At 34.1% G+C, this 25,109-nt stretch overlaps 1 protein-coding gene across 1 annotated transcript in view; it reads right to left on the bottom strand.

Moving 5' to 3' along the window:
* Positions 1–2,912: 2,912 nt before the first annotated feature.
* LOC129799236 (uncharacterized) overlaps positions 2,913–25,109 on the bottom strand; it is a 144,223-nt gene continuing 122,026 nt past the window's right edge. The window contains exons 10-15 of the mRNA XM_055842952.1: positions 17,558–17,695; positions 14,213–14,365; positions 13,969–14,147; positions 13,688–13,891; positions 10,353–10,976; positions 2,913–10,288 (exon numbers count right to left, since the gene is read on the bottom strand). Of these exons, the coding sequence (XP_055698927.1) occupies positions 10,244–10,288; positions 10,353–10,976; positions 13,688–13,891; positions 13,969–14,147; positions 14,213–14,365; positions 17,558–17,695 (1,343 nt within the window). The 3' untranslated portion in view covers positions 2,913–10,243. The remainder of the gene's footprint in view (positions 10,289–10,352; positions 10,977–13,687; positions 13,892–13,968; positions 14,148–14,212; positions 14,366–17,557; positions 17,696–25,109) is intronic.

Below are 25,109 nucleotides of genomic sequence, written 5' to 3'. Positions count from 1 at the left end.
AAGCTATGTCTATATTTTTATTCATTTTAAAATGTATTAAGAATGATTTTAGAGTAAATAAAGACGGTAAACACTTTATAAGGTTCCAAGCAACACTATTTCAGAAGAAAGAATAAAAAAAATCAATTTGTATTTAAAATATTATATTTCAAAATTGAGACTTTGACGCTTGCATGCAACTATGCCGAAATTTGGAACACTTACCCTATACTGCTCGTTATTCTGAGATCAAGATTTCAAAGCGATCCTATCTTAAACAGTCATTATAATTTTTCATGATTTTAAACATGGTCTCAAGGGGTTTTAAAATCCTTATCTCCGCTTTTATTGAAAATTTTCAAACTTTTAAAGGATTGATGGACAGCTCATTTTTCTAATTATTCTGGATTTGTATATACTGGTGTTATTCCAATGAAAAATTAACATATTCTTTTTTTTTTTAGCAATTTACTGTTCTCAAGTGCTTCTGCATTATCGACTTTTCTTTATATTGGTTCCTGTCTCAACTGTTTTCTCTAGTCCACGCCGTGTTCTAAAATCACTAAAACAGTCGTAACTGGAACCAAGAAAAGTCGATTATGTAGAAGAGCTTGGAAACAGTAAAGTGTTAAAAAAAAAAGGGACAGATAATCCTAACCGGCTTATTGTAGGTGAGATTCTTAATGTGAGCTAACTCGAAATGTACGCAAATTCGATTTAGAGCTGAAGTTGGGGGACACCATTCAGTTATCTTGAATCAAATTCGTGAAATTATACAAATTTTGTATTAAAACCAAAATATCAAGGATTTGGATGGACTGACAGAAAAGTGATATATGGGTGAAATGTAGACCAGAATGTTCTCTATAATTTTGCCATAGAACTTGATCTCATCGATTACTCAGAAGCCGAGATAATCGAGGTTTTTTGTTTCTTAACTCGTTTTTTCATCCAGAGTGCCCCAAGTGTTCATTTGTTGAACTTCAACTATATCAATGAATTGTTGTATTTTATGAGACTTTCCATTTAAAACCCTATTTTAAGTGTCTTGGTCGAGCAGAAGCAGTCGAATTGGCAACTGAGCGGTTTCAAAGCGTTATTGTTGGAAAAGTCAATTTTTTAACAATTAAACGCCAAAATCGGAAAGATAGCGTAATCAGAGCGGAAAATGATGTATGGACGAAATGTAGACATAATGTCCTCTACAAGTATGTCGAAGTAATCATCAAAGTCGGTTGAGCGACAGTCGAGATAATTGAGGTTATGTGATATTGAAATTGTTTTTCGACTGTGGCGCCCCTGGTGTTAGTCCCATGAAGTTCAAATGTTCTAGAAAACCGGTTTAACACGGTATAACCACACTTTTGTCACCTACATAAGCCTTACTTGTAAGGCATAGGAAAGCTATTGATGCATTTTTATGGCTTTTAAGGATGCCTTACATAAATACACATGTAAAGCATTTGTAAGCAACTTCTGTGAAACTATAGTAATAAATACATGTAAACTGTAAACCATAAGAAATGCATTCATGTAAAGCATCCCAGAAGACAAAAAATGCTCTAGGTAAGCCTTAAAAAGGACCATCTGTAAGCCATACGTTAAACTAACTTTTACGGACGCCTAACATTGTATAACAACTTTTTTGTCACATACGTAAGCCTTAGATGTAAGGTCGACGAACGCTTGTCATGAAAAGCATTCGTTTCAAAACTTGAAGTGACTCTCATTAGAAAAGTCACTCTAGAATATGATCATAAGAATCATATTCATAATCATTCATCTTAAAAGTAGGTTTTAGTTAAAATAAGCCCCACTGATGAATAGAAATAAAATAATTCAACTGAATCTTTATAGGAGGACTTCGGTGTAGCTCGCATGAATTATATTCTTAAAGTGAAAATTTCTAGTAAGCCATTCGTAAGGCATACTTATGTCTCACATGATAATGTATTCTTCATAAAATTTACATGTTGATTATTTTGAAAACAATACGTAGTAAAACTTTCATAATGATTTATTGTCGAAGAAGGGAAAGACATACACCCTGCTGTACTTATGCCTTACATGACATTATAAACTTTCATATAACCTTATTTCTAAATTTGATGAAAGCAAAACATGGTAATGCTTTAGGATAGTTTACGTGTTGATTAAAAGAAAGCTTTACACCTTACTTTACTTAAAAATTGAAAAGCCTTGCATGATGGTGTACCCTTTCATATACCTTATATAGTAATATTACGAAAGCAATACATTGTAAAGCTTTTGTATCGTTTACATGTTCATTGAAAGAAAGCCTTACACTCTGCCTTACTTATTTTTTACATGATAGTGTACGCTTTCATATACCATACATGTTAGTCATTTTGAAAGCAATACACTTGCAAAGCTTTCGTATGGCTTGCATGTTGTGTTGAAAAGTAAGGCTTACACGGAGCCATACAAATCACTATCATTTACATGCCTTACATGTAAGTTTTACTTTCGCTGCTGGGATTTTACTAACTTTTAATAACCTTGTGCTTAGTTTTATGTGAAAATATGAAAATCCGGATTTGAGTTCCCTTTACTGTTTAGCCGAGACACTGAAATTCAGCAGTTGTATGCACACTAATTTGATGCTTTATGTGTCCGGCAACCCTCTTAGATCAATAAAATTTCATGAAATCAAAAATCGCGTCCTTTTCTTACCTTTTTTTAAATTCAATTTGGTGTGATGTTTAATAGAAGAAGAAGAATGCGAAGGAGTAGGATAGACATACGCAGATCTTTAGAGAAGGAAAGGTACACGAATATTGATTTTATGAAATTTTCCTGATCTAAAAGGTGTGCTGGAGCCGCCGGAACCATTACAGAGGAATTTCGAATGATTAAACTTCGAATGATTAAATGAATGCATGAAATGACGAAAAATGAAAAGAAAAATCAAATTCTCTTGTTTGTTTTATCAATTTTAATTGCAGCAATATTTTTTCTCACATTATTTCTTCTGCCTTTCCCACAATCATTTTTTCTCTATCGCGATCTTTAAGAATCCTTGTTTTTTAAATTCTTTTTTTTTATTTTTTTTTTTAAATTTTTAATATTTTCTCTATCTCACAGTTTTTTCTGTACACTTTACAAATCTCCTTTGTTGTTTTATATAATTCTTTAGATCGCTGATACCTCTCTTTTTTTTTTGTTCGAGAGAAAGTCAATGTGGGATTGACTTCAATCTTCAAAGTGATCTGTCGTTAAGAAAATTTATTTGCATTCCTACTAAACTTAATTAATAAATTGTAAATAAAATAATGAAAGTACTTAGTGTCCTTTTTATTCTCCTTCATATTTCACCGTTTTCTTATAGTCTCTTTTTCGCACTATTCTGTGGATTTTTCTTTTTTTTTTATCTTCATTTAAATACACTTCCGATGATCTTTCTTATGAAGATCATCAATTTTCTTTAAATATTTTCATTATGTCGCCTAGTATTTTTTTTCTTGTTTAATTAATAATCATCTGTATTTTCTTAAATATTTCTTGCAAGTTATCCTAATATTTATATTTTTTTCCTTTCTCGCTTTTGATAAACTTTTTACTTTGTCAAAAAAAACAGGATTTTAAATAAAAATCGAAAAAATAAGAAATTAAAACAAAAAAAAACTGAAGTACACAATGATTTTTAAGACAGAGACACAAAAATGTTAGGATTTCTATCAAATATTTAAAAAAAAATGTACTTAAAGATTGAGAAATTGTTTTTTAAAAGTACTTTTTAGCGCCAAATCCTTTTCTCACTATCTACAAAAATATTTTTATTTTCTTCTTTTGCCGTTGTTAATTTTAAAATTCTTCTTATGGGCTTTTCTCCAATATTTCTTTTTGTACTTTAAAGCATTACTATTATTTTATTTATTTATATTTTTTTTTTATTTAATTTCACTAGGATTCTGTTTTATTTTCTGTATTTTATCCATTTATTAAAAGTTTTCAACATCTTATTCAGTAGCTTTCTTTTCTGTCTAACAAGAAGCATTGCTTTATTGTTTTAGGATTTATTTCTCCTTGATAAATTGTTCCTTTTTTATTTTTTTGTTTTTTTTTTTTTAATAGGTTTTTTCTTTATTTGTGTGCTGCGCGATTTAATATGGCACAATAAGTGTTGGTAACGGATAAAAATGTTATTTTTAAAATTGTTTTTTACCTTTTCAGAAGATATTTTGTGAAGTTTTCGATTTTTTTTCAGCTTCTATGCCATGCTTTATGTACAAAAAAGTTTTTTTTCTTTAATATTTTTTTTTACATTATTTAGCTTCACAGTGTTTATGGAAAAATTCTGCAAGTGCTTTCCGGAAAACAGGGTGAGGAATTGATCAAAATTAATCAATTGACGAGGGATGGTGAACAAGTGGCTCTCATAGTGGACCTTGAGCGACTCATTAATTTATTGATTCTGATCTTGTGTCAAAAAATCGGTACGATCTCTGCAAAAAGGATCGGTAGATCAGTACGATCTTTGTAAAGGATCAATAGAGCGACACGATCTTTGGAAAAGATAGCACGATATTTGCAAAATAAGAGCAAATCAATAGATCGGAACGATCTTCGTAAAGATCGTTAGATCGACAAATCGATCTAACTCAGTATGATCTTTAAGGAGATCGAAAGATCATTACAATCTCTGTATAATCCAAGCAAAGGATAGAACAGCACGATATTTAAAGAGATTGATAGATCGCAAAATCGTAACGATCTGTACATGAGATCGACCGATCGACAGATCGACAGATCGATAGATCAGTACGATCTTTGTAAAGATCGACAGATGGAATGATCGGAATGACCATTGTAGAAATTGACAGATCGAAAGACCAGAACGATATTTGTAAATGATCGACAGATTGAAAGATCTTTACTACGATCTTTGTAGAAATCGACTGATTGACATTGCTAACACAATCTTAAAAAAAAGAGTGACATTTCGCACAATCCTTATAGAAATAGAGCGATCGAACCATCAGAACGTTATTAGCAAAAGAACTGCAGATCAACCGATCTGCACGATCTTCGTAGAAACCGACAGATCGATATTTCAGCACAATCTTTGTAAAAGATTGACGTTTCGCACAATCTTTATGGAGATCGACAGATTGAAATATCAGAACGATATTTGTAGAAGATTGAGAGATCGATAGATCTGCAAGATCTTCATAGAGAACGACAGACCGAAAAATCGTTACGATCTCTGCTAACGATTGTTATTAATAAACCAGCATGATCTGTAAATAAATCGAGAGAATAGAACGATTTTTGCAAAAAATCGGCAGATGGAAAGACTGATTCGACCCTTTTAGAGATCGACAGATCTACATTTCAGCATAATCTTTGTAAAAGATCGACAATTTTTATAATCTTTGCTGAGATCTACAAATGATTTGCAAAAGATCGGAGAATAGATAGATCAATACGATTTTTGTAGAGATCGACAGATGGAGTGATCGGAACGATCCTTGTAGCGATCGACAGATCGACATTTCAGCACAATCTTTGCAAGAGATTGACGTATCGTACAAGCTTTGTAGAGATTGACAGATCGAAAGATCAGAACGATATTTGTAAAAGATAGGAATATCGATAAATCTGAACGATCCTTGTAGAAATGTAAAAATCGACATTTCAGCACCATCTTTGAAGAAATCGTCGATTTGCAAAACCCTCGCAGAGATCTCCAATTCGAAAACAATTAATGATTTGCAAAAGATCGGCAGAACGATAGATCAGTACGATCTTTGTAGAGATCGACAGATCGACATTTCAGTGCAATCTTTGCAAAAGATTGATGTTTCGCAGAATCCTTGTAGAGACTGACAGATCGAAAGATCCGAACGATCTTAAACATAGATCGACACATTGATAAGTACAATCATTGAAGAGATTGACAAATTGTAAAATCGGAACGATCTCTTAAAAGATCGACAGATGGATAAATCAGCACGATGTTTGAAAAGATTGAAAGATTAAAGCTATCTTTTCAAAGGATCTGCAGATCTATAGATCAATACGATTTTTGTAGAGATCGATAGATGGAATGATCGGAACGATCCTTGTTGAGACCGACAGACCGACATATCACTGCAATCTTTGTAAAAGATTGATGTCTCGCACAATCCTTGTAAAAACTGACGGATCGAAAGATCAGAACGATGTTTGTAAAAGACAGGAAGATCGATATATCAGAACGATCTTCGTAGAAATCGACAGATCGACATTTCAGTGCAATCCTTGCAAAAGATTGACGTCTTGGACAATTCTTGTAGAGACTGACAGATCGAAAGATCGGAACAATCTTTACCAAAGATCGACAGATTGATAAGCACAATCTTTGAAGAGATCGACAAATTGTGAAATCGGAACGATCTCTTAAAAGATCGACAGATGGATAAATCAGCACAATCTTTGAAAAGACTGGAGCGATCTTTGTAAAAGATCTGCGGATCGATAGATCAATACAAGTTTTGTAGAGATCGACAATTGGAATGATCGGAACGATCTTTGTAGCGATCGACAGACCGACATTTCAGTGAAGGCTTTGCAAGAGATTGACGTCTCGGATAATCCTTGTAGATATTGACAGATCGAAAGATCAGAACGATCTTTGCAAAATATAGGAAAATCGATAATCTGAACGATCTTTGTAGAAATCGACAGATCGACATTTCAGCACAATCTTTGTAAAAGCTGTAAAAAATTGATGCCTTTGCTGGCGATCTGTCTGTCTGTCGATCTTTGCAAAATATCGACAGATTGATAAACACCATTTTTGAAGAGATCGACAAATCGTAAAGTCATAACGATCCCTGCAAAATATCAATAAATATGTCAATCGTTTTAGAGATCACCAGACGCAAAGATCGAACCGACTCCTGTAGAGATCGACAGATCGACAAATCAGCACAATTTGCAGAAGATCGACAATCGGCCACTCGAGTGAACTGTGAGCCTCACAGTCTTCTACCCCTTGTCATCTACGATTTTCTATATTTAGTATTATTCCCGATTTTTTGTGATTAATTCTGACAATTCCAACCACAAAATTTTAGAACAGCTTTTTTCTTTGAAATGTAAAATGGGAGTGTCCCAATCTTTCATTAATTATTCTCTCGCTATTATTAATAAATTCATTTCTCAGTAATTTATCCATCCGCTTTTTTTCTTTTTTTTTTAGTAAATATATATAAGTTTTTTTTGTGTGTAAAATATACAAGAAAAGGACAATGTGTTATTCTAATCATCATACGCATATCTCTCTTGTTTTCTCTCTATCATCAAATATATATCACATCCTATTTATTGGATTTTTTTTTCATTTTATATCCTTACATTTGTATCTGTTTACTAAAATGATATCTCATTCCAGTTTGTTTTTCCTCCCGGAAATGAACATTATTTGATTTCACATCAATTTGGTGAATTTTCTTACTTGCATTTTTTCATTATCAATTGATTTTATTCTGTATTTTTTTTTTAAATTTTGTTTTTAATCTTCCATAATCGAGGATGGAATATCGTTGTATATCCGAAACTGAATTAGAGAGTTTCATGAAGCTCTTTCACTCAGGATTTTTTTTATTTATTCATTTTTTGGGAATTTTTTGTAGTGGAAAGTTTTAAAGTGTCCATTTGATTAGGTAGTCGACATTGGTACGTTTTGCTGAAAGTCCCGCCTTTTGAGAGTTTTAAGCCCCTCCTTCTTTGAGAGTTAAGGCCAAGTGAAAGCAAGATTTCACGATTTTCAATATTTATCAATTTATATTAAACAATTCATCAGTATTTTCTTCCGAAGTTTTGCCTGAGAACTGTATCCATGAAAAAATAAACCACGCCCCTACAAAACTTCTTTGGTCAAAGAGGATTAATTGGGAATCTTTTATAAGACATTTAAAATTGAAATTAAAACGTTGGAGTTTATTTTTTATAACTAGATACGCACAAACTGTGTATGCTCTAGAGGATAAATGCCACGCCCCTTAATTCCACGTATTGCCACGCCTCTTCTGAAATTCCATTAACTTCTTTGCATTGCAACCCATTCAAAGTTAATTATTTTATCTGGATGTTTAATAATATTTTCCAAAAATCATTTAAACTTCATTGTTTCTTAATTAATATTATTCAATGTGAGGAAGTAGGGAGGATAGGTAAATGAAGCCACGCCTATTTGTTTGTATCTGTATTCATCCAATGCCCTTGCTATTTCGTCAAATCCAATAATTAAATACCTAATCCAAAAACTACTTAAACTTTCATTGTTTTGTAAAATTTTGGAAAATTATGAAGCAGGGAGGATAAATAGTATAAGCCAAGCCCACTTATTTGAACAAATTGATTGTATTTAAGCTCATCAAAAGGACACAATATTTCTCGAACTCCAATGATTTAAGATCTGACAAAAAACCATTTAAGCTCAATTGTTTCGTAACATTGATAGAAATTAGGTCCCATGGAAGGAAACTAAAATAAGCCACGCCTTCTTCTTTATATTTGAGCTCATGAAAGGAACCCAATATTTTCCGTACTTCAATTATTTATTATCTGATCCAAAAATCATTAAAACTCAATTGTTTTGTAAGATTGATGGAAATCAGGGAGGATGGGAAGAAAATAAAATAAGCCACGCCCTTCTGTTGGTATTTGAGCTCATCCAAAGGGCATTATATTTCTGATATTTCTCTAGCACCAATTATTCATTATTTGACTCAAATATAGCATAAAGTCCAGTCAGTGACGCGTATGGTTCATAAAAGCAAACGACAACTTGAAGAGAATATATTAAGCCACACCTTTTCTAACGCCACGCCCACTTTTTTTCCATTATCCTCACCAGAAAACTTTTTTTATCCACAGTTATCTACATTTTAAATGTAGTAATTTTTGTAAAAGTCACTTAATTTTCTTTTTTAAACGTTTTCTGTAGGCGTGGTCTATTTTTCTTGCAACAGTTGTGACTAAGAATTAGTTGGTCGTGGCTCTTTCCTTGGTTCTTTGAAAAAAATATCTGGTAAATAATCTCGTAAAAAAATTGTAAAATAAGTCAATTTATATGGAAAAGTAACAAGATGTTTGGCTATCCCTGTCGCCATTGGGATTCTCGTAAAATCTTTTCATTTTCAACAAGATTTCCTGTTAAAACCGAATCCACCAAAATTAATTAACAAAATTCTTCTAAAAGTTTTCTCAAAATCTGGTTTTCATGGTAATTTCTCAATAGATGGCGTTGCAAAATATATCGTTTTCTTTTCCATTTTTATCCCTTTCTCTCAAAATGGTCTTGGAATATTTTCTGTCAAATTGTTTATCAATTTTGTGGATATAATAATCAGGATTTTCATGCTTTTTGTTATATATAGCAATTATACGCCGGTATGCTGTCTGCAGGAAATGGTTAAATAGGACTTTAGAGACCATTTCCGACTAAAAAATCGTCATTTCTTGGTGAATAAAAAAAGAATACTGACAAAACTTTTACAAGATTTTGTATATTATTAGTAAAAAATGTGCAGTATCCGCTATCAACAAGATATCTTGTTGAAAATGAAAAGATTTTACAAAAATCGCTATGGCGACAGGGGTAGCCAAACATCTCGTTACTTTTCGGGGCAACGAGATTTTACAAAACTTTTACGAGCGATTTTTATCAGAGTTAAGATTCTCACAGTCCACTATAAAATATTGAAAAATTGCTGTAAAAACTTTAATTTTGACCAGAACTCCTGAAAGGGGCGTGGCCTAAAATTCTTTTATTCCGCAGGAACTGCCTGAAAACCCAATAATGCCGACAAGTCTCTTAAAACGATGAGATCAAAAATTTTATCCAATAAAAGTTGGATATTATTCCCGATCAAATGGACATTTCAAAAGAAAATCCACCACAATCTGTTTCGGAGGAAGAAAAAATTTTAAAAAAATCAGAGGGTTTCTTTGGATAACAAATTTGTGACGACGACAAGCGACTAAGGCACTAAAATATGCGGCCTTTATTTTTTTCAATATTTATTTATTTAAAATAAAAACATTGAGCGTGATTTTGATTGAAAACCTCAAATTTCTCCTTAAAATTGCATTAAAAACCACAGAAAGGGATTGAAAAAAAAAGTTTGTCAATTGGATAAAAAATGTGATTTAAAATAGAAGAACAGCAAAAATTTCTATCATCCGTGTTTATCCCAGTTTGCGGGACTAAGTCTCATGCTCGTAGGCCAATGTCGTCGTGTGAAATATCTTGTCAAAGTCCCCCAATCACTAAACCCTCTTTGATACTTTCCCTTCCCTTTTAGAAAAAAATGTCCTAGAGTCCCGGAGGAAGAATTATTTTTTTGTTCTTATTCACTCACCATGGCGACTTCCCTTGTAATATTTGTCGAATTGATTAAATTCTGTCCAGCAGATTCTTCATTGAGACTTCGCGTTGGTGAATCACAAACCTTCACCCTTTCCTCCGGCTCAATATGTTCCGTTGTCATCTGTGGCTCTTCCGCTGACTCCACAGACACCCTGTCAGGCTCATCTTCCTCTTCCTCTTCTTCCTGGGCCTCTGTGGCCTCCACAACAGGCTCCACTGCCTCCACATTCACCACAATTTCCTCCTCTTCAGCAATGTTGTCAATACTCCTCGATCCCGATGCACTATTGGAATCCCCTCGACTACTGCCCGTTGACGCCTGCCTGGCCAAATCTGTCGCCCTGACAGACTGCTCCGTGCCCCCGATACCCTCCCCGCAGGGACGCAGCACGAGATAGAGCAGAATGTCCGAGAGGGAGATGATGCCGATGACTTTGTCATTTTCATCGACAACGACTAGACGATGGACTTCTGCCCTTACAATTCTCTCCATTATCGTGTACAGTGTCTCATCCAGATGACACTTCTGGACACCCTCAAACCATGCATTCCTGTGCTCATTGGCCTTCTTCAGGGACACATCCAAGTCATTGTACGTCTTCTCGGCTGCTAAATTCTGCATGCAAAAAAAATCAAAAGAAAATCATTCCCATTTCCCTTCCGGGAACCTTTCAAGAAAAAACTGATTAAATTTTACAGGTTTACCGGTTCATAAATAAATTTAACCGATTTATAAATATTGGAATCTCTTCCTCAAAGATTAATAGATTCTTGTGAAAAAATGTAACTGACTAACAAAAGGATTTGCCATCCAGAATTTAAATCGAGAAAGAGTATGGGGGAAAATATTATCAAAATCGACGCGATGTCAAAGTTTTCCTCCACTGAGAGAAATCCGAAAAAGTTAAAATAACATTCCGGAAATGTTAATTTTACCCTGCATTATTGATCCGAAATCGGTGTAAATATTATGCTTTTTAGGTGTATTACGGGTTAAAGTAACCCTTTTTCATGTTAATTTTACCCTTAAAAAGGTGTAAAATTAACATTAACCCATTCAGTCAATGTATTAGAAATACTTGAGATAGAATGTTCATATTTTGGGATAAATTTCTTACAGATTAATAGATGAATTTTCTGAAAAGAAATTTTTTTTATCTATTATGGGGGCGCGGGGAGCTGCTGTCAAACACACGCCTTAACGGTCACTGAATTTAAATTCTTTACAGTCATTCATTACAAACTCTATTGATTTAGATAGACTAACTATCCAAGAACATAAATTGACAACCAGAATTCAAATCAGAAAAGAGGATGAAGGTCAATTTTAACAAATTCGACGGGATGTCGATTTTTCCGTTCGCCATTTTGAGCAAAAATTTTGCAAGACCTTCCGCGAAGCAAGAAAACAATAACAAAATGTCTTTCCATCTCTGTCGGACTATTTTTCCCAAGTAATTGAAGAACTAAAGTTATAAAAATCCATTCCCGACAGCAATTCAGATAAAAACTGCCCAGGAATAAATCATCTAAAATCACTCAATTTGCGTTTGATGTATAATACCATGGTAAGGAATGGGTTAAAAAATGTTGATATATTTTTGCACCTAAAAAGTATTAAAGCTATGAGGAAAAAAAGTTAATCGCACCCCCGTTTTTTTCTCAGTGTCGATATTTCAATATTTTTTTTGGCTTTGTTGTTTTATTCCCGTCGACATTCTAGGACCGAAGTGAATAAAAATCCTTTTCAGACACCAATTGGAATATTAATTGCACGGAAATACATTATTCAAAATCGTTTAGTTTGCAATATGCTCACGGTCTTGTGTTCAAAATATTCAATATCGAATATCATCGTTATCATCACATGAAGTTGTTATATTCTGAGATGTTGTAGAACTTCACGAAAACTATCAATGACCAAACAGGGCTTTGGTAGAATTAAAGTAAGAAGCTTTGAAAGTGCATAGTGGTGTCTACAAACTAGAAGCAATTTTCGTTAAAAAGAGGGGTGGCAAAGCGTCCCAGGCTTTGCGAAATGCTCGAACTCGTGACTTAGATGCTATACCTCAAAAGTACTTTCGTATCATTTACCGTTTACCGGTACTTAACCGATTTAAATCGATTCATAAATCACTCAACAGATTCCACAAAATAGTTTAAAGAGTAATAAAAATTATATTGGAACAAAAATTACTTATCGGTAAATAATCGGTTCATTACCGATTTGAACTGACTTATAAATCAGTCAAAATATTTCCCAAAATACACCTCAGGAGTAATTTAATTGAATTTCGTATAAAAATTATTTATCGGTTATGAACCGGTTCATTACCGATTCAAAACCGATTGGAACTGGTTCAGTTTTGTCGGAAATTCCAAGACCTTTCCAACGACCTCAAACATGACCCCATTTGCTTGATAAATGCGCTCTCTAGTGTCTTTTTAAACTTTGAGATTGAAAAACCGTTATTAGGAATAATTCAACGGCATTTTCGTATATGGACGAAATATCCACCTGGGTAATCTATAAAACATATCCAAAAATGAAAAAAATCCGTGCGATTTTTTTCGAGAAATCCCAAAAAAACATGGTTTTGGAGGAGAAGGGGAGGGGTGGGGGGAAAATGAGGGGCATGTTAACGATCCTTAGGTCCCCTGGAGGTCCCAGTCCCAAGTCTCTATCTCTAACCGTTTGGCCTCTAGAGCTGCTGACAGCCGGACGGACAGACGGACAAACCGCGTGACGACATTTCTCAGAAATCGTCTGAAACGTGAAGATTTGTTGACAAAAGTGGTCTCCGGGGGGTGAAAAGTGGAAATTTTGGGAGGTGAAAAAATCGAGGGATTATGGGGATTATATTATATAACTGTCTTTTCTAAAAAAATGTAACGTTCAAAAAAAAACGTGTTAAAGTTCTGAGGAAAAAAGTTAATCGCACCCCCGTTTTTTCTCATTGTAAAAGCTTCCTTAAAGTACTCCAAAAAACTACTTTGAAGTTTTTAATATTAGATTTTGTGTATCAATTCTTTCAAAAATCACGATTAGTTAATTTTCAATGGAAATTGAATGATTTAGGGTTTTTTGAAAAGCTCATAAAGTTCAATAAAAAACATTTCAGGTCAGCCAAAGCGCTTTCTTTGGATGGAAATACCGGAAATCGGTAGTTTTTCTCTTAACCGATTCTACTATCGGTAAGATCGGTAATTCGAAAAGGGATATTTGTAACTAATCGTTTAGTTACTAAAATATATCAGTTTTGAAGAACTCAGTGTAAATCTCAAAAATCTAAAAATTAAAAGTTGAAGTAATTAAAATCAACTTACAATAACATCGAACTTTGCATAAATATCGACTAGACGACCCTCAATGTCCACAAGGGGAAGGGCAGACACTCTCCTTTCCACAAATTTATGTAGTGCCATAATGATGCTGGTATCTTCTGTGGCTGTCTCAATGTTGTCATAGGATCCAATTCTCAGGTCACGCAGTGTCTTTTGCATATACGATGGTTTTGGTAATTCATTAATCTGCCCAAGATAATTGCAAAAATCTATTTTAAAACCCTTCTAAAACCAACTAAAAAAATCCATTCCCTGCAACTTACATAAAGGAAGAGGAACCTCAGAATACGTTTGTGTGTTAAAATGTAGAGAACATTTCCTGTTAAGGGATCAATCACTGGTAACCGATGAATTCTATTGTGAATGAGTGTCTTAATAGCGTCAAACAGTGAGGCATCCGGACCGATGCTGACTAAAGGAACCACTTGATTTTTGAGGACATCTATCACACGGCAAAAACATTAATTCAGTAAACGTTCTTCTTTTAATAATCGTTATGAAACTCACCACGCCATGTATCCAATTTATGCTCCTCCAACTGATCCATGGAACAATTTGCTGATGTATAGTACATTTGGAGGATTTTAATAAAGTCTGTTATCGTGAGCATTCCCACAAACTGTTGCTTCTCCGAGTCCCAAAGTGGTGCGGCTCGAACTCCTGCAAAATTGCAGAAGGCAATTCAGGAATAAGAAATGGGATCGTTAAATTTTATGAGGTTAATAATAGCAATAATATGACTGATTCACAGAGCATCAATATGAATTCAGCTAAGTGTTTATAGCCCTAGATTATTGCTTTTTTATCTTAATTAATTATTTTTATTAATTTTATAAGACTGATTTCCAAGTTAAATGAATAATCTTCTAACAGATTTACCAAGACCAAGGCTAAATCAACCAGCAAATGAAGCATTTTTTTTATTATGGATAATTTGTTAAGAAAAAAGCTCGAATTGTGGTTTATTTACTCGAGAAGAGTAATAGCCTTGCCGAAGAACATTACGTTGAACATTTGTATGAAAATTATTATCTCACAATCAGTAGAGAAAAATTAGAGCTCAAAAATATTGTAGTGAATTTTAACCAAATTTGAGCTTTTTCACTTCAAGTTTAATCCCCCATTTACATTGAAAAATTTGTCGAAAAAATTTGTTCGAAAATTTCCAATCCCAAATGAAAAAGATGTGCTTTGATGAGAAAAAGTTCAATTTGATTGTACTTTTTCGTAAAAAAGTTTAAAAATAAATTTTGTGAACAGTTTAATAGCGCCATCTGTGGAGTTTTCTTCTGATACTTGCATGCCAGTAAATTGTCAGCAGAGAAAATATGTACCAGGGATTCCTAGTTTCTGTTTTAAAGTGTTAATAGTTATAATCACCCTTCATTATTTTTTGGCAAAAAGCAAACGAGCAATAAAAAAATGGGCAGTAAAAAATTAAAAATGAGCAGTAAAATATTTAATTATGGTCAGTAAAAAACTTAAATCTTTACAAAAATGGGTCTAATTTATGTATTTAATATTTAAAACTATTGCAGATAGAATGAAAAGCTCTTTATTTTCCTTTTTCCGAAATTTCGACGATAATATCACTGTTTCAAATGTCTTTGTTACTGCTCAATTTTAACTTTTTACTGATCATTTATACAATGTCTTATATTTTGAACTGCTTCAATTTTCATATCAAATCAAATGATTAAAGATATCCTATATCAATGATTTCACAAAGATTTCGATTGTTTCCATTTATTTTGGTTAAGAAACTCAGTCTGGAAAACCAAATGTCAAGGAGATGTTCGAAAACAAAAGTGAGAGATTTTTGCAAGCTTTTATGAATTGAGAATCATAAAAATCTGAATAATCCATTGAAATAATTCATAAAAGCTTAGAAATTAATTTTTGGGAACAGTTGATAGCTCCATCTATCGAGTTTTCTCTCGGCATTTGCATGCCAGTTGAGTGGATTCTCGTCTAAAGGTTTGTGTTTATTTTACAAATTCAAATATTTTACTGTGAAAATGAAATAATTGAATGTCCTGTGATGAAAAATTATGATGCATGCAATAGGAAAAGCTACAAATGACTTGAATTCGATTTGCCTGGAATATTTTTTTACGATAAAGGCGGACATATAGGTCACTAAAATGTTTTAAAAATTGTATGCATCGCTCGATTCAGCGGAATAGTCTTGAAATTGTCACTATAAACTGTAGTTTATAGTGAACACTTCAATGTGTTTTTTTTATTGTGTCCACAACAGCTGGACCGAAAAAACCAGAATATGTTTTAAAATGGGAAAAGTACTGGTTCAATTTTCGTATCAAACGTTTAAGGATGTCCTTACATAGATAATTTCACGAAAGTTTAAATCGTTTTCACTCATTTTTGTTAACAAAAAATAGGAAAACAAAATAAGAATAAATAAATGTGGAGCTCAGAGGCAAAATGACACATATCCTATGGCTAAAGCATAGGATATGTGTCATTTTGCCTCTGAGCTCCACAAATATCAAATAAAGCTCAAATTTTTTATTGTTTGCTCGCAAATGGTGCTTGAGAATTAAAAAATGAGAATAGTTACTAGCGCCTCTTGCGGAAGAAAATAGGACCGTCACATAGATAAAACTTTTTAATTTGCAATTGGCTAAAGGTCGTGTAGCAAGTCAAGCAGAGCATGTGGCCTCTAATAGCTCAGTTGGTAGAGCACTCGTCTAGTTAACGAGAGGTCTCCAGTTCGATTCTGGGTGGAGGCAGGAATTTTTCCTGTCTCCACTGAGAAAAAAAATTGGATGATTTGAGTGTCATTTGCTCTGATTGACGATTTCTCTGTACATAAATACAATTAACATTGAACTAAAGTTCGTAAAATTCTCACAATAAAACTTTTTAGTGTAATTGAATTCTTGGCAAGTTTATTTATTCCAAATAAGATTATTGAGTTCCTAATAGCGTTCTTAAAACAGTGTCCAAAACTCGATTCAAAGAGGAGCTTTTTCACAAGCTTTTATAACTTAAGAAATATTTACGTTAGAATTTTGTCTAGCTATGTAAATAGACGACATAATTTTTAGCACTCGTATTTTTAATTTCTAAAATCTTGCCGAGAGTTTAGTTTTGAAATTTAATAATGGTGCTATAGCAATGAAAAATATAAATGTTTTTTTTAGCACACCACTTTACTGTTCTCAAGTGTTTCTATGTAATCAACTTTTCTTTGTGTTGGTTCCTGTCACGAGTGTTTGGTGGTTTTAGAAGACGTCGAGGACTGGGGAAAATAGTTAAAACAGGAACCAATACAGAGAAAAGTCGATAATGCAGAAGCACTTGAGAACAGTAAAGTACAAAAACACATCTTCATTTTTCATTGGAATAACAACATTAAATCAAAATCGGCATTTTAATTGGTCCAATACTGTTTTACAATATTTAATGATTAAATATAAATAGGAACTTTCATTATTTATAATTTAATGGAAGAATATCGTTTGTTTCTTATATAAGTGGGATAAATTTGTTACAGCAAAAAAAATGTGTACTAGGTTTTGTTTCTGGCTGCTACGCCGAATTTTTCTCACTTTCATTCACTTTCTTCTTTATTTTTTACTAATTTATTTTGACAGGGAGTTGAATGACTTCATTATCACGGCAAAATATCTTAACTCTGAAATAATGAAGTTTAAACAAAAAATTCTGAAAATCAATCTGAGATTGAATACTCTTTCTCCGTGAGAGGGCACTGTTTTCTCTCGCGAGTGGCGCTGGCAACTGTTCTCAATTTTCATTTCTCAATCTTTTAATTGAAACTTTTCCTAATATCCCTAATTAAAAAAAAATTAAAAAGTCATAACTTACCATTGTAAACTAAAGCGTAGAAAGCTTTCTTTACTAGCAATTGAGTATCGAAGACGACCAATTTGGCTGAAGTTGGTATCAGATCATAGCACTTGTGGAATCGGAAGAATTTCACAAAAATCTGTGACTCATCTTCTTCTGCAAGAAATAAAGCAATCAACACCACAAGTTATTTACATAGCTTCTCTAACCCAGAAAAAAATATTGAATTAGGAGAAATGAACATGTGAGAATTTTCATTTATTATATTTTCTTTTAGCATGTCTCTTGTACCTTTCTTCAGTAAATCTGCCAAACATCTCTTCCATGCCTCAGAAATCTGTTCAAACTCTTTAATACTTTCTAGTGGATAAATATCCACAGACCACCAATCCCGAGCACCACCACCCAATACCAAACGCCCAGCATAGTCAGAATAGAAGTGCAATTGCAGCATGTGTCTACTTAGAAATCTGCCACTCTCCAGATGCATTTAATAGCACGCCAGAGACATCCAAAAAAACACTACGAGAGGCGCGGCAGTGAATTAAAAATACTTCACTCAAAAGAACTACGTCACAGTCGTTTTGAAAAGAAGCTTTCAAGACGCTTTCTTGGCAGCTATTCACAAAACAAATCCCCCCATCCAAGGGGTATTTCACTACCGAAACCCGAACTTCAATTCCGCCTTACATAGAAAAAAAATACTTATTAAAATTGTTCGTAAATGTTTGTAAATTCCAACTGGGGACTTACGAAATATTCGTAAATCGAGTAACTTACTAAAAAGTTCGTAATAGTCTGTATTTGTTCACAAACATTGTTCGTAACATGATTAACTGACGAGCACTTCTTGTTCTTTTACAAACATTTATTCGTAAATGTTCGTAAAATTTTGCCATTTGTTCGTAAAGTTTTGCCAGACAAATTAAAACGTACGAACAAATGCGTGCAAAAGAACAAAAAAGTTCGTCAAGTGATCATGTTACAAACAATGTTTGTAAAAAATGTACAAACTTTTACGAACTTTTTTCTGGGTTATACGATTTACGAACATTTCGTAAATTCGTAAAATTCCGGGTAGGAATTCACAAACATTTACGAATAATTTTGCAAAATATATTTTTCTATGTAGTGTAATGCCCCTTGTTCCCATCACGATCACAGATGGTTTGTAACTCTTTTCCTCCCTCCCTCTCTCTCACTCAGTTTTCTTTAAATCCTTCACCTTGAAAATCTTCGCATAAGAAATTGTTGTACTGTGAAAATTTTCCTCAAAGGCCCAAGGCAGATAAGAAAGGCTTTTCACCAGAGATTCTCGCACGCATAATTAGTTAGAGAAAGAATAATATCTAGGCACAAACCTTGATTATCTCTCTTTTTAATGATGCTTTCATTTGCTTGTTAAAATGAAATAAATTGATTGGATGAAAAGCACCTGTTTGAACATAAAGATGTCATATTTAATCTATTTAATTATTCTCAACTCCCACGGACTTTTCTTTCAAATTTTATTATTATGATCCGCTTAAGAGATTACAATTTTAATTGTAGGTTTTTCACGAGGAAATTTCTGAGAGAATTTTAGAGAATTTCCAAGAATAATTTCAAAGTCAAACTTCTTGGATTTTTTGTAATAGGAAAAATATATAGTTTTTTATACACTTCCCGGGGGGAATTTTCCAAATAGACATGAGGTTATGTTGAAAAATTTCCGGCATAAGTTAGAAAGAATAATTTTACGCATAATGGCTCCGGCACACCTTTTAGATCACGAAAATTTCATGAAATCGGAATTCGAATCCCTTTCTTTCACACATGCTTTGCATATGTCTATCTCATTCTCTCGCACTCTTCTTCTTCTTTTAAACATCACACTAAATTCAATTTAGCTCAATCGAATTTGGTATGCGAAAGAATAAGATAGTCATATGGAAAACATGTGAAAAAGAAAGGGATGCGAATTTCGACTTCATGAAATTTTCCTGATCTAAAAGGTGTGCTGGAGCCATAAATAATCTAATTTCTGAATTTAGGTAACATTTCTGCAAAATATGTAGACTTTCTTTTAGGAATCAAAAATTATAGAGCTCGTACGAAATTTCTCAAAACCCCTCAATCGGTTTTGAACCGGTTATAAATCGGTTATGACCTTTTTAACCTTGAATCAGTTGCAAGGGAACAGGCGCGCTACCTTCGGATGACTCAAGCTTCGAGCAACTGATATTTTCAAAAGGTTTTTAATGATTTTAACCCATTCTAAAATTTCAATGCTAGTCCAATGCTTTAAATTTTCTAAAAATAGACATTGGTTAAATCGGGTAAATCCATTAAGAACATAGAAAAGGCTGAGTTGTTCGAAGCTTGAATTGTTCTAATGTAGTACGTTTTCTTCTACTATATTCAAATTTTAAGGTAACCTATGATTCGGTTTTAATCAGGCGAGGACGTTGAAGTGAACGTTGAAGAAATTTCTCAGTGATAAAAATTGCAGAATACTTAAATTCGTGAGCTGAGCACAGAATAAAATGATAATCCACTTTATTTAGATACTTTTAAAGCTTTATTGATTCAATTCGTTTTCTTCCGAGGGTTGGTATTGACGCTAAGGCGCCAACGGTGCAAGCACTGAAATTAGTTATTTTATTTTAAAAAAGGTCTTTGTTTTTTGCATTTGTCAGAGGACAAGAATAAGTTCCTAAAAATGGATATTTTGTTGGTTATTTTATAGTTAATTAATTTGACTTATTTTCAGTAACAAGAATTTCATAACCTCACTTTTTAACAAGGATATCGTGTAGTGTATTTTATCGCAATTATTTATAATTTTTTGGTATAGGGTAAAGTGGTACAAGTTGGATAATGGTACAAGTTAGACAGGGCTTTTTTTCTTGATAAATTTAGTACTTCATTTTTATTTGTATATTTTTAATGCTTTAGTTTTATAATTTGGTTCCGTGTGCTTAAAAAAAGTTTAGTACTGTATTTATCTAGAAAAAATACCTGTCCAACTTGTACCGGCGAATTGTCCAACTTGTAACACTATGTTCAACTTGTATCACTTTACCCTAATTATTCTGGGAAGCTATGATTAATAAGTTAATCATTCCAAGCAGGACAAATTTTAAAAGTTTCTTCTTCCGATGTCAAAAAACTTCGTCAATCATGTGCTTTACTGATCATTTTAACAATGTTTACTGTTTCCTAAGAACCTAGAAATGTCACATTAATTTATAATAGAGGTTAAAGTATTTTCCAGTCGGCGAGTAAAATAAAACTGAGGGCTTGAAATTAATTTTATCAGTAGACATTTTGGAATTACAGGTTATGCACTTTTGAGGTTATGTCTCAACATAACCATGTTCTATCCTAAATCCAACTTTGCAATTTATCTCCCATTTTTCCTCAATGTATTTTTAATGACAAAATTATTAGACATTCAAAGTTACTCAGCAGTAAGCCAACTAGACAGACATGTTCAGCATCATCAATTAATTTATAACTCCTCCCAAGTGATTTAGAGTAATTTAATCAATCTTTTATGCATAAATTATTCAACTTTATTAATAGCTTGAGGGTGCATTTCTTGCATTTGATTGCTGTCTCATAATTTCTCTCAATTGTTTTTCATATGAAACTCGCACAACACAAAAAATAACAACAACCGAAGGCCTCAGAAAAAAGAACCCATCAATCAGAATCCCCATAAATTGTCACAGTACAGTCGGCAACTACACAGTTAGAAAAAAAAAACTGTATAATGATTTGGTACCTATGACCAAAACATTATTGACAACAAATTTTTTAAGGTTAAATATCCTCGAGTTCAGAGAGAAAGAATTAAAATGTAAATTAAATTATAAGAAGTTAATAAAAACAAAGAAATGAAAGAAGAAATCATAAGGAAATGAATAAAAAAATATATAAACAAAATTTTAGGGGAAAGTACTCTCCCTTCGAACGTTTTATGCCTTCGAATAATGTGAATTTTCTTTTATTTTTCCTTAAAGACTTACACTTTTCTATTAAATATTAGTTAGCTTATTATCAATTTATTCATTATTACGTGACAAGTATGTGTAATGGCCTCTACACACTATGAATTGAGAAATTTATGTCCATGTTGAAAAGTTTTTGTCACACGAGCGTAAGGAATTTACTCCAATATGGACATAAATTCCTCTAGTGTGTAGAGGCCATAGGTCTCTTAGAAAATATAAAAGGAATTTACATTGTTCGAAAACATGAACGTTCGAAGGGAGAGTATTTTCTCCTATATATATATATTTATTTTTAAATTTATGTTATTCTAAAAAAAGATAATTTTAAACTTTCCTCTTAATTAAATTTACGAAAAACCCATATCAAAAACAAAACAAAAATAATAAAGAAAACGGCAGGAAATCACAATTTCCACAACAAGGCTTTTGTATACACTTAATACACAGACATCATGACACTCGATAAGGCTTGAATTTAACCTAATGAGTGTTGGAATAAGCCTCGAGCGTAATACCAAGCCTCATCTGAGGGATGGTTGATTCGAGTGTTGAAATTTAGTTGTGAAAACACTTATTTCGTGCCCTGAAGGGAGTGCATTAGCCTACAACATTGAACAATTGACAATTGAAGAGTAATAAGAATCTAGCATATATGCATTTAGACTTAATTGGGAGACATTTTCGTTAAAAATTGCTTTTTTGAAAGAGATTGCCTGCCCTGTGTGTAGGTGGAAACGTCAAAATTCTGTCAAAAATGCGATTTTTTACGAAAATTGCTTCCCAACGTGTACAGGCTTTGCAGCTGGGACGGATTATTACCTTTTTCTTTACTGTGTAAAAAAAGAAGTTACTAATTGTTTGAGAGAACTCCTAATTGAGATAAATAAATGGCACCTAATTAATTTTGCCCGTGAAATTTAACCGTCACTTTTGTGCCATGTTTCTCACACTATTTTGACTCTACAATGTATTTGTGAACTCGTATAAGGCAACAAGTTCAAATCGACCTAGAAGTTGGTCAAGGTTCTTCATTCTCGCACCAATTGACTACTCTTAACGCTCTTTCAATATCTTTTATAATTAATACGAATACGGGTGAAAAGTCCGAGGTTGGTCTAAGACTAAAAATTTATTTACAATATTCAATAATATATACAGAGTTACAACTTGGGAGCTGACAGGGCAGGAAGTTGAACTTTGTCCACGGTGATTCTTGCAAGGCAATAAATTCTGTGTGATGCAAGAAATTCTACACCTCACCGGCACTGTCAGGGCCGGCGCTGGACGATTGTCCATGCTGGGGGCCGGGCGTTGCCTTAATTAACTTATTGAAGCGTCGTTTAATCTCCCGGACCTCTAGGTTGTTCTTGCACCGTTGGTTGCATTTCCTTGCTACGAATATGATGATCAGAGTGATGACTATACTGCTCAATACAGATGCAGAATGAGCTGCGATGAATTTTCCCTTGTCCGTATTTGTATGATAAACCATTGCTGGGCCCTTTAGGCTGGCATAAGGGTCTTCTCCTATGGCGAAGATCGGCGCAAGCGAGGTGTTCAGCTCGGGAGCATGGTGTTTTGAAGGATTGTATTCTGGTGGTGGCATCTCCTTGATGAAGGTTTTTACAAGCCTTCGTTGAGTTTGGATTGCTCCCCTCAAGATTTTGTCCTCTGCAATGATGGAGCATCCTTCATCAATATGAATTATACCCAAATTGTTAAGTAAGATTTCTTCTCTCACTCCGTTGCAGATCAATGCAACCTCGGTAGCTCGGCTCATGGTGTACAGCCATGTATTCATTTGCATGAGCTTTTTCCAGAAGGTTCCGCTCAGTTTTATGTGGTTAAATCGACAGGGCGTCTTTGAGGGCTTGTTGAAGATCTCGTCTATGACACACGAGGGCCTCTTCTCTAGTCTGTATATGATGTCAGGTGTACATATGTAAGAACTGATGTCTATGTTCCTGCATTTGTTGTATTCTGATTCTGCCAGCGGAAAATATTCTTGGTTGTCATAGTTGACCGCCAAGAAAGGTGTATCCGTGACAGGGATGGAAAAAACGGAGTCATTTTGACGATGAGGAATTCCTGTGGCCACTAGAAGGTCGAATCCTCGACGCTCCATAATATCCAAATATCCATGGAATTTGATACCAATATCGTCCATTATGACATCTGTTTTTGGCTGTGGCCTTGACCAAATGGTCAAGTCGGAGGGGAGTTGGCGTAGAATTGGCTTCATCACTTCGTTGATTTCGTCCTGGGAAAGGAAGTCCAGAGTTGAGGCCTTGCCCTTTGCCGCATTGGATAGTTTATGATACTTAGATCGAAGCTCCTTAAAGTAGCTTACCGCGTTCAGATAGATCCCTATGACTTGAATACTAAGCCTATTATGATCGACCATGACATTCCAGGCCCTCATCTCTTCGATAGTCTCAATTACATGATTGAGCTTCGAATCGAGTTTTCTTAATTTGTCTTCGGTCACAATGTTCGTTTGCTCGAGTTTGGCGTTGATTAGCAGTGACTGTTGTCTCGTTGAGTCTTCCAACCTCAGATCTGCATCGTGTAAAGTCTCTATGGACTTGTACACGTCATCATTGATGCCGAAGACGTAATTAAGTGCCTGACCCAACAGTCCTCGTTTTTTTCGAGGCTTTTCGCGAGATATGGAGATTTCTGACAGTAGTTCCTGTTTTTCTATCTCCAAATGGTGGAAAAGATGTTCACAATGTGTAATTGATGACAGCTCTTGTGTGCTGTTGCAGACGAATTCAAACTTGCTACAAGCTGCAATGATATTCTCTTGATCCTCGGTGGACTGTTGAAAACCGACCTCAAGTTGCAGCTCTCCGCGTTTGATATAGGCGATGCCGTGATTCTCAATTACAAATCCAGTTTGAGGTTGTATTATTTCATATTTTTTGCCAAACACTAATGTTAAGAGACATAACATGTATAGGCAGACTTGCAACGTAGAATGGAACCAGGTACATGGCCTAATCCGTGTCTTTTTTGTGCGCGTTTTCTCTGTTTGCTTTGGCGAATCTTCAATTTTCCGCTTGGTTGGCTTGTCAGTTTTCGTAGTAGACGATGCCATAGCAATACGTCTGTGTGATTCTGATGGCATTGGAACTGTCAGATGAGCACTGAGCAGTACTGGATCTTTTTCTATTTTCCTTTCTGGGGAGGATAATCTCGTACTTTTCCTTTGTTTACTCGATGTTTCAGATTTCATGTCGTAGCGCCCATCAGAAAGGTTTGTCGACTCTTCCGTCTTTGACTTTGATGGCCCCGGTACCATAGAATCATCCGTTGTGTCTTGTAGAGATACTGCATCTTCCGTGCTAACCAATCCGTGTTGAAGTGCAGCTTCGTTGTCCTCACTTTCAGGGTCAGAAAGAGGAAGTCTGGCGAGTTTGCGCAGGTATCGCTTCTTAACATGGCCGTTGCTCTTTACGGAAACTATCCTGACCATGCCGTCTTCTCCAGGATGTGTTTCCATGATTCTACCTAGCTGCCATTTGCGGGGTGGTAGGTTGTCTTCTATGATAAGCACTAGCTCCCCTATG

This window comes from Phlebotomus papatasi, chromosome 1 (assembly GCF_024763615.1).
Source record: "Phlebotomus papatasi isolate M1 chromosome 1, Ppap_2.1, whole genome shotgun sequence".
Lineage (NCBI taxonomy): Eukaryota > Metazoa > Arthropoda > Insecta > Diptera > Psychodidae > Phlebotomus > Phlebotomus papatasi.
This window is presented reverse-complemented; position numbering and strand designations above follow the sequence as displayed.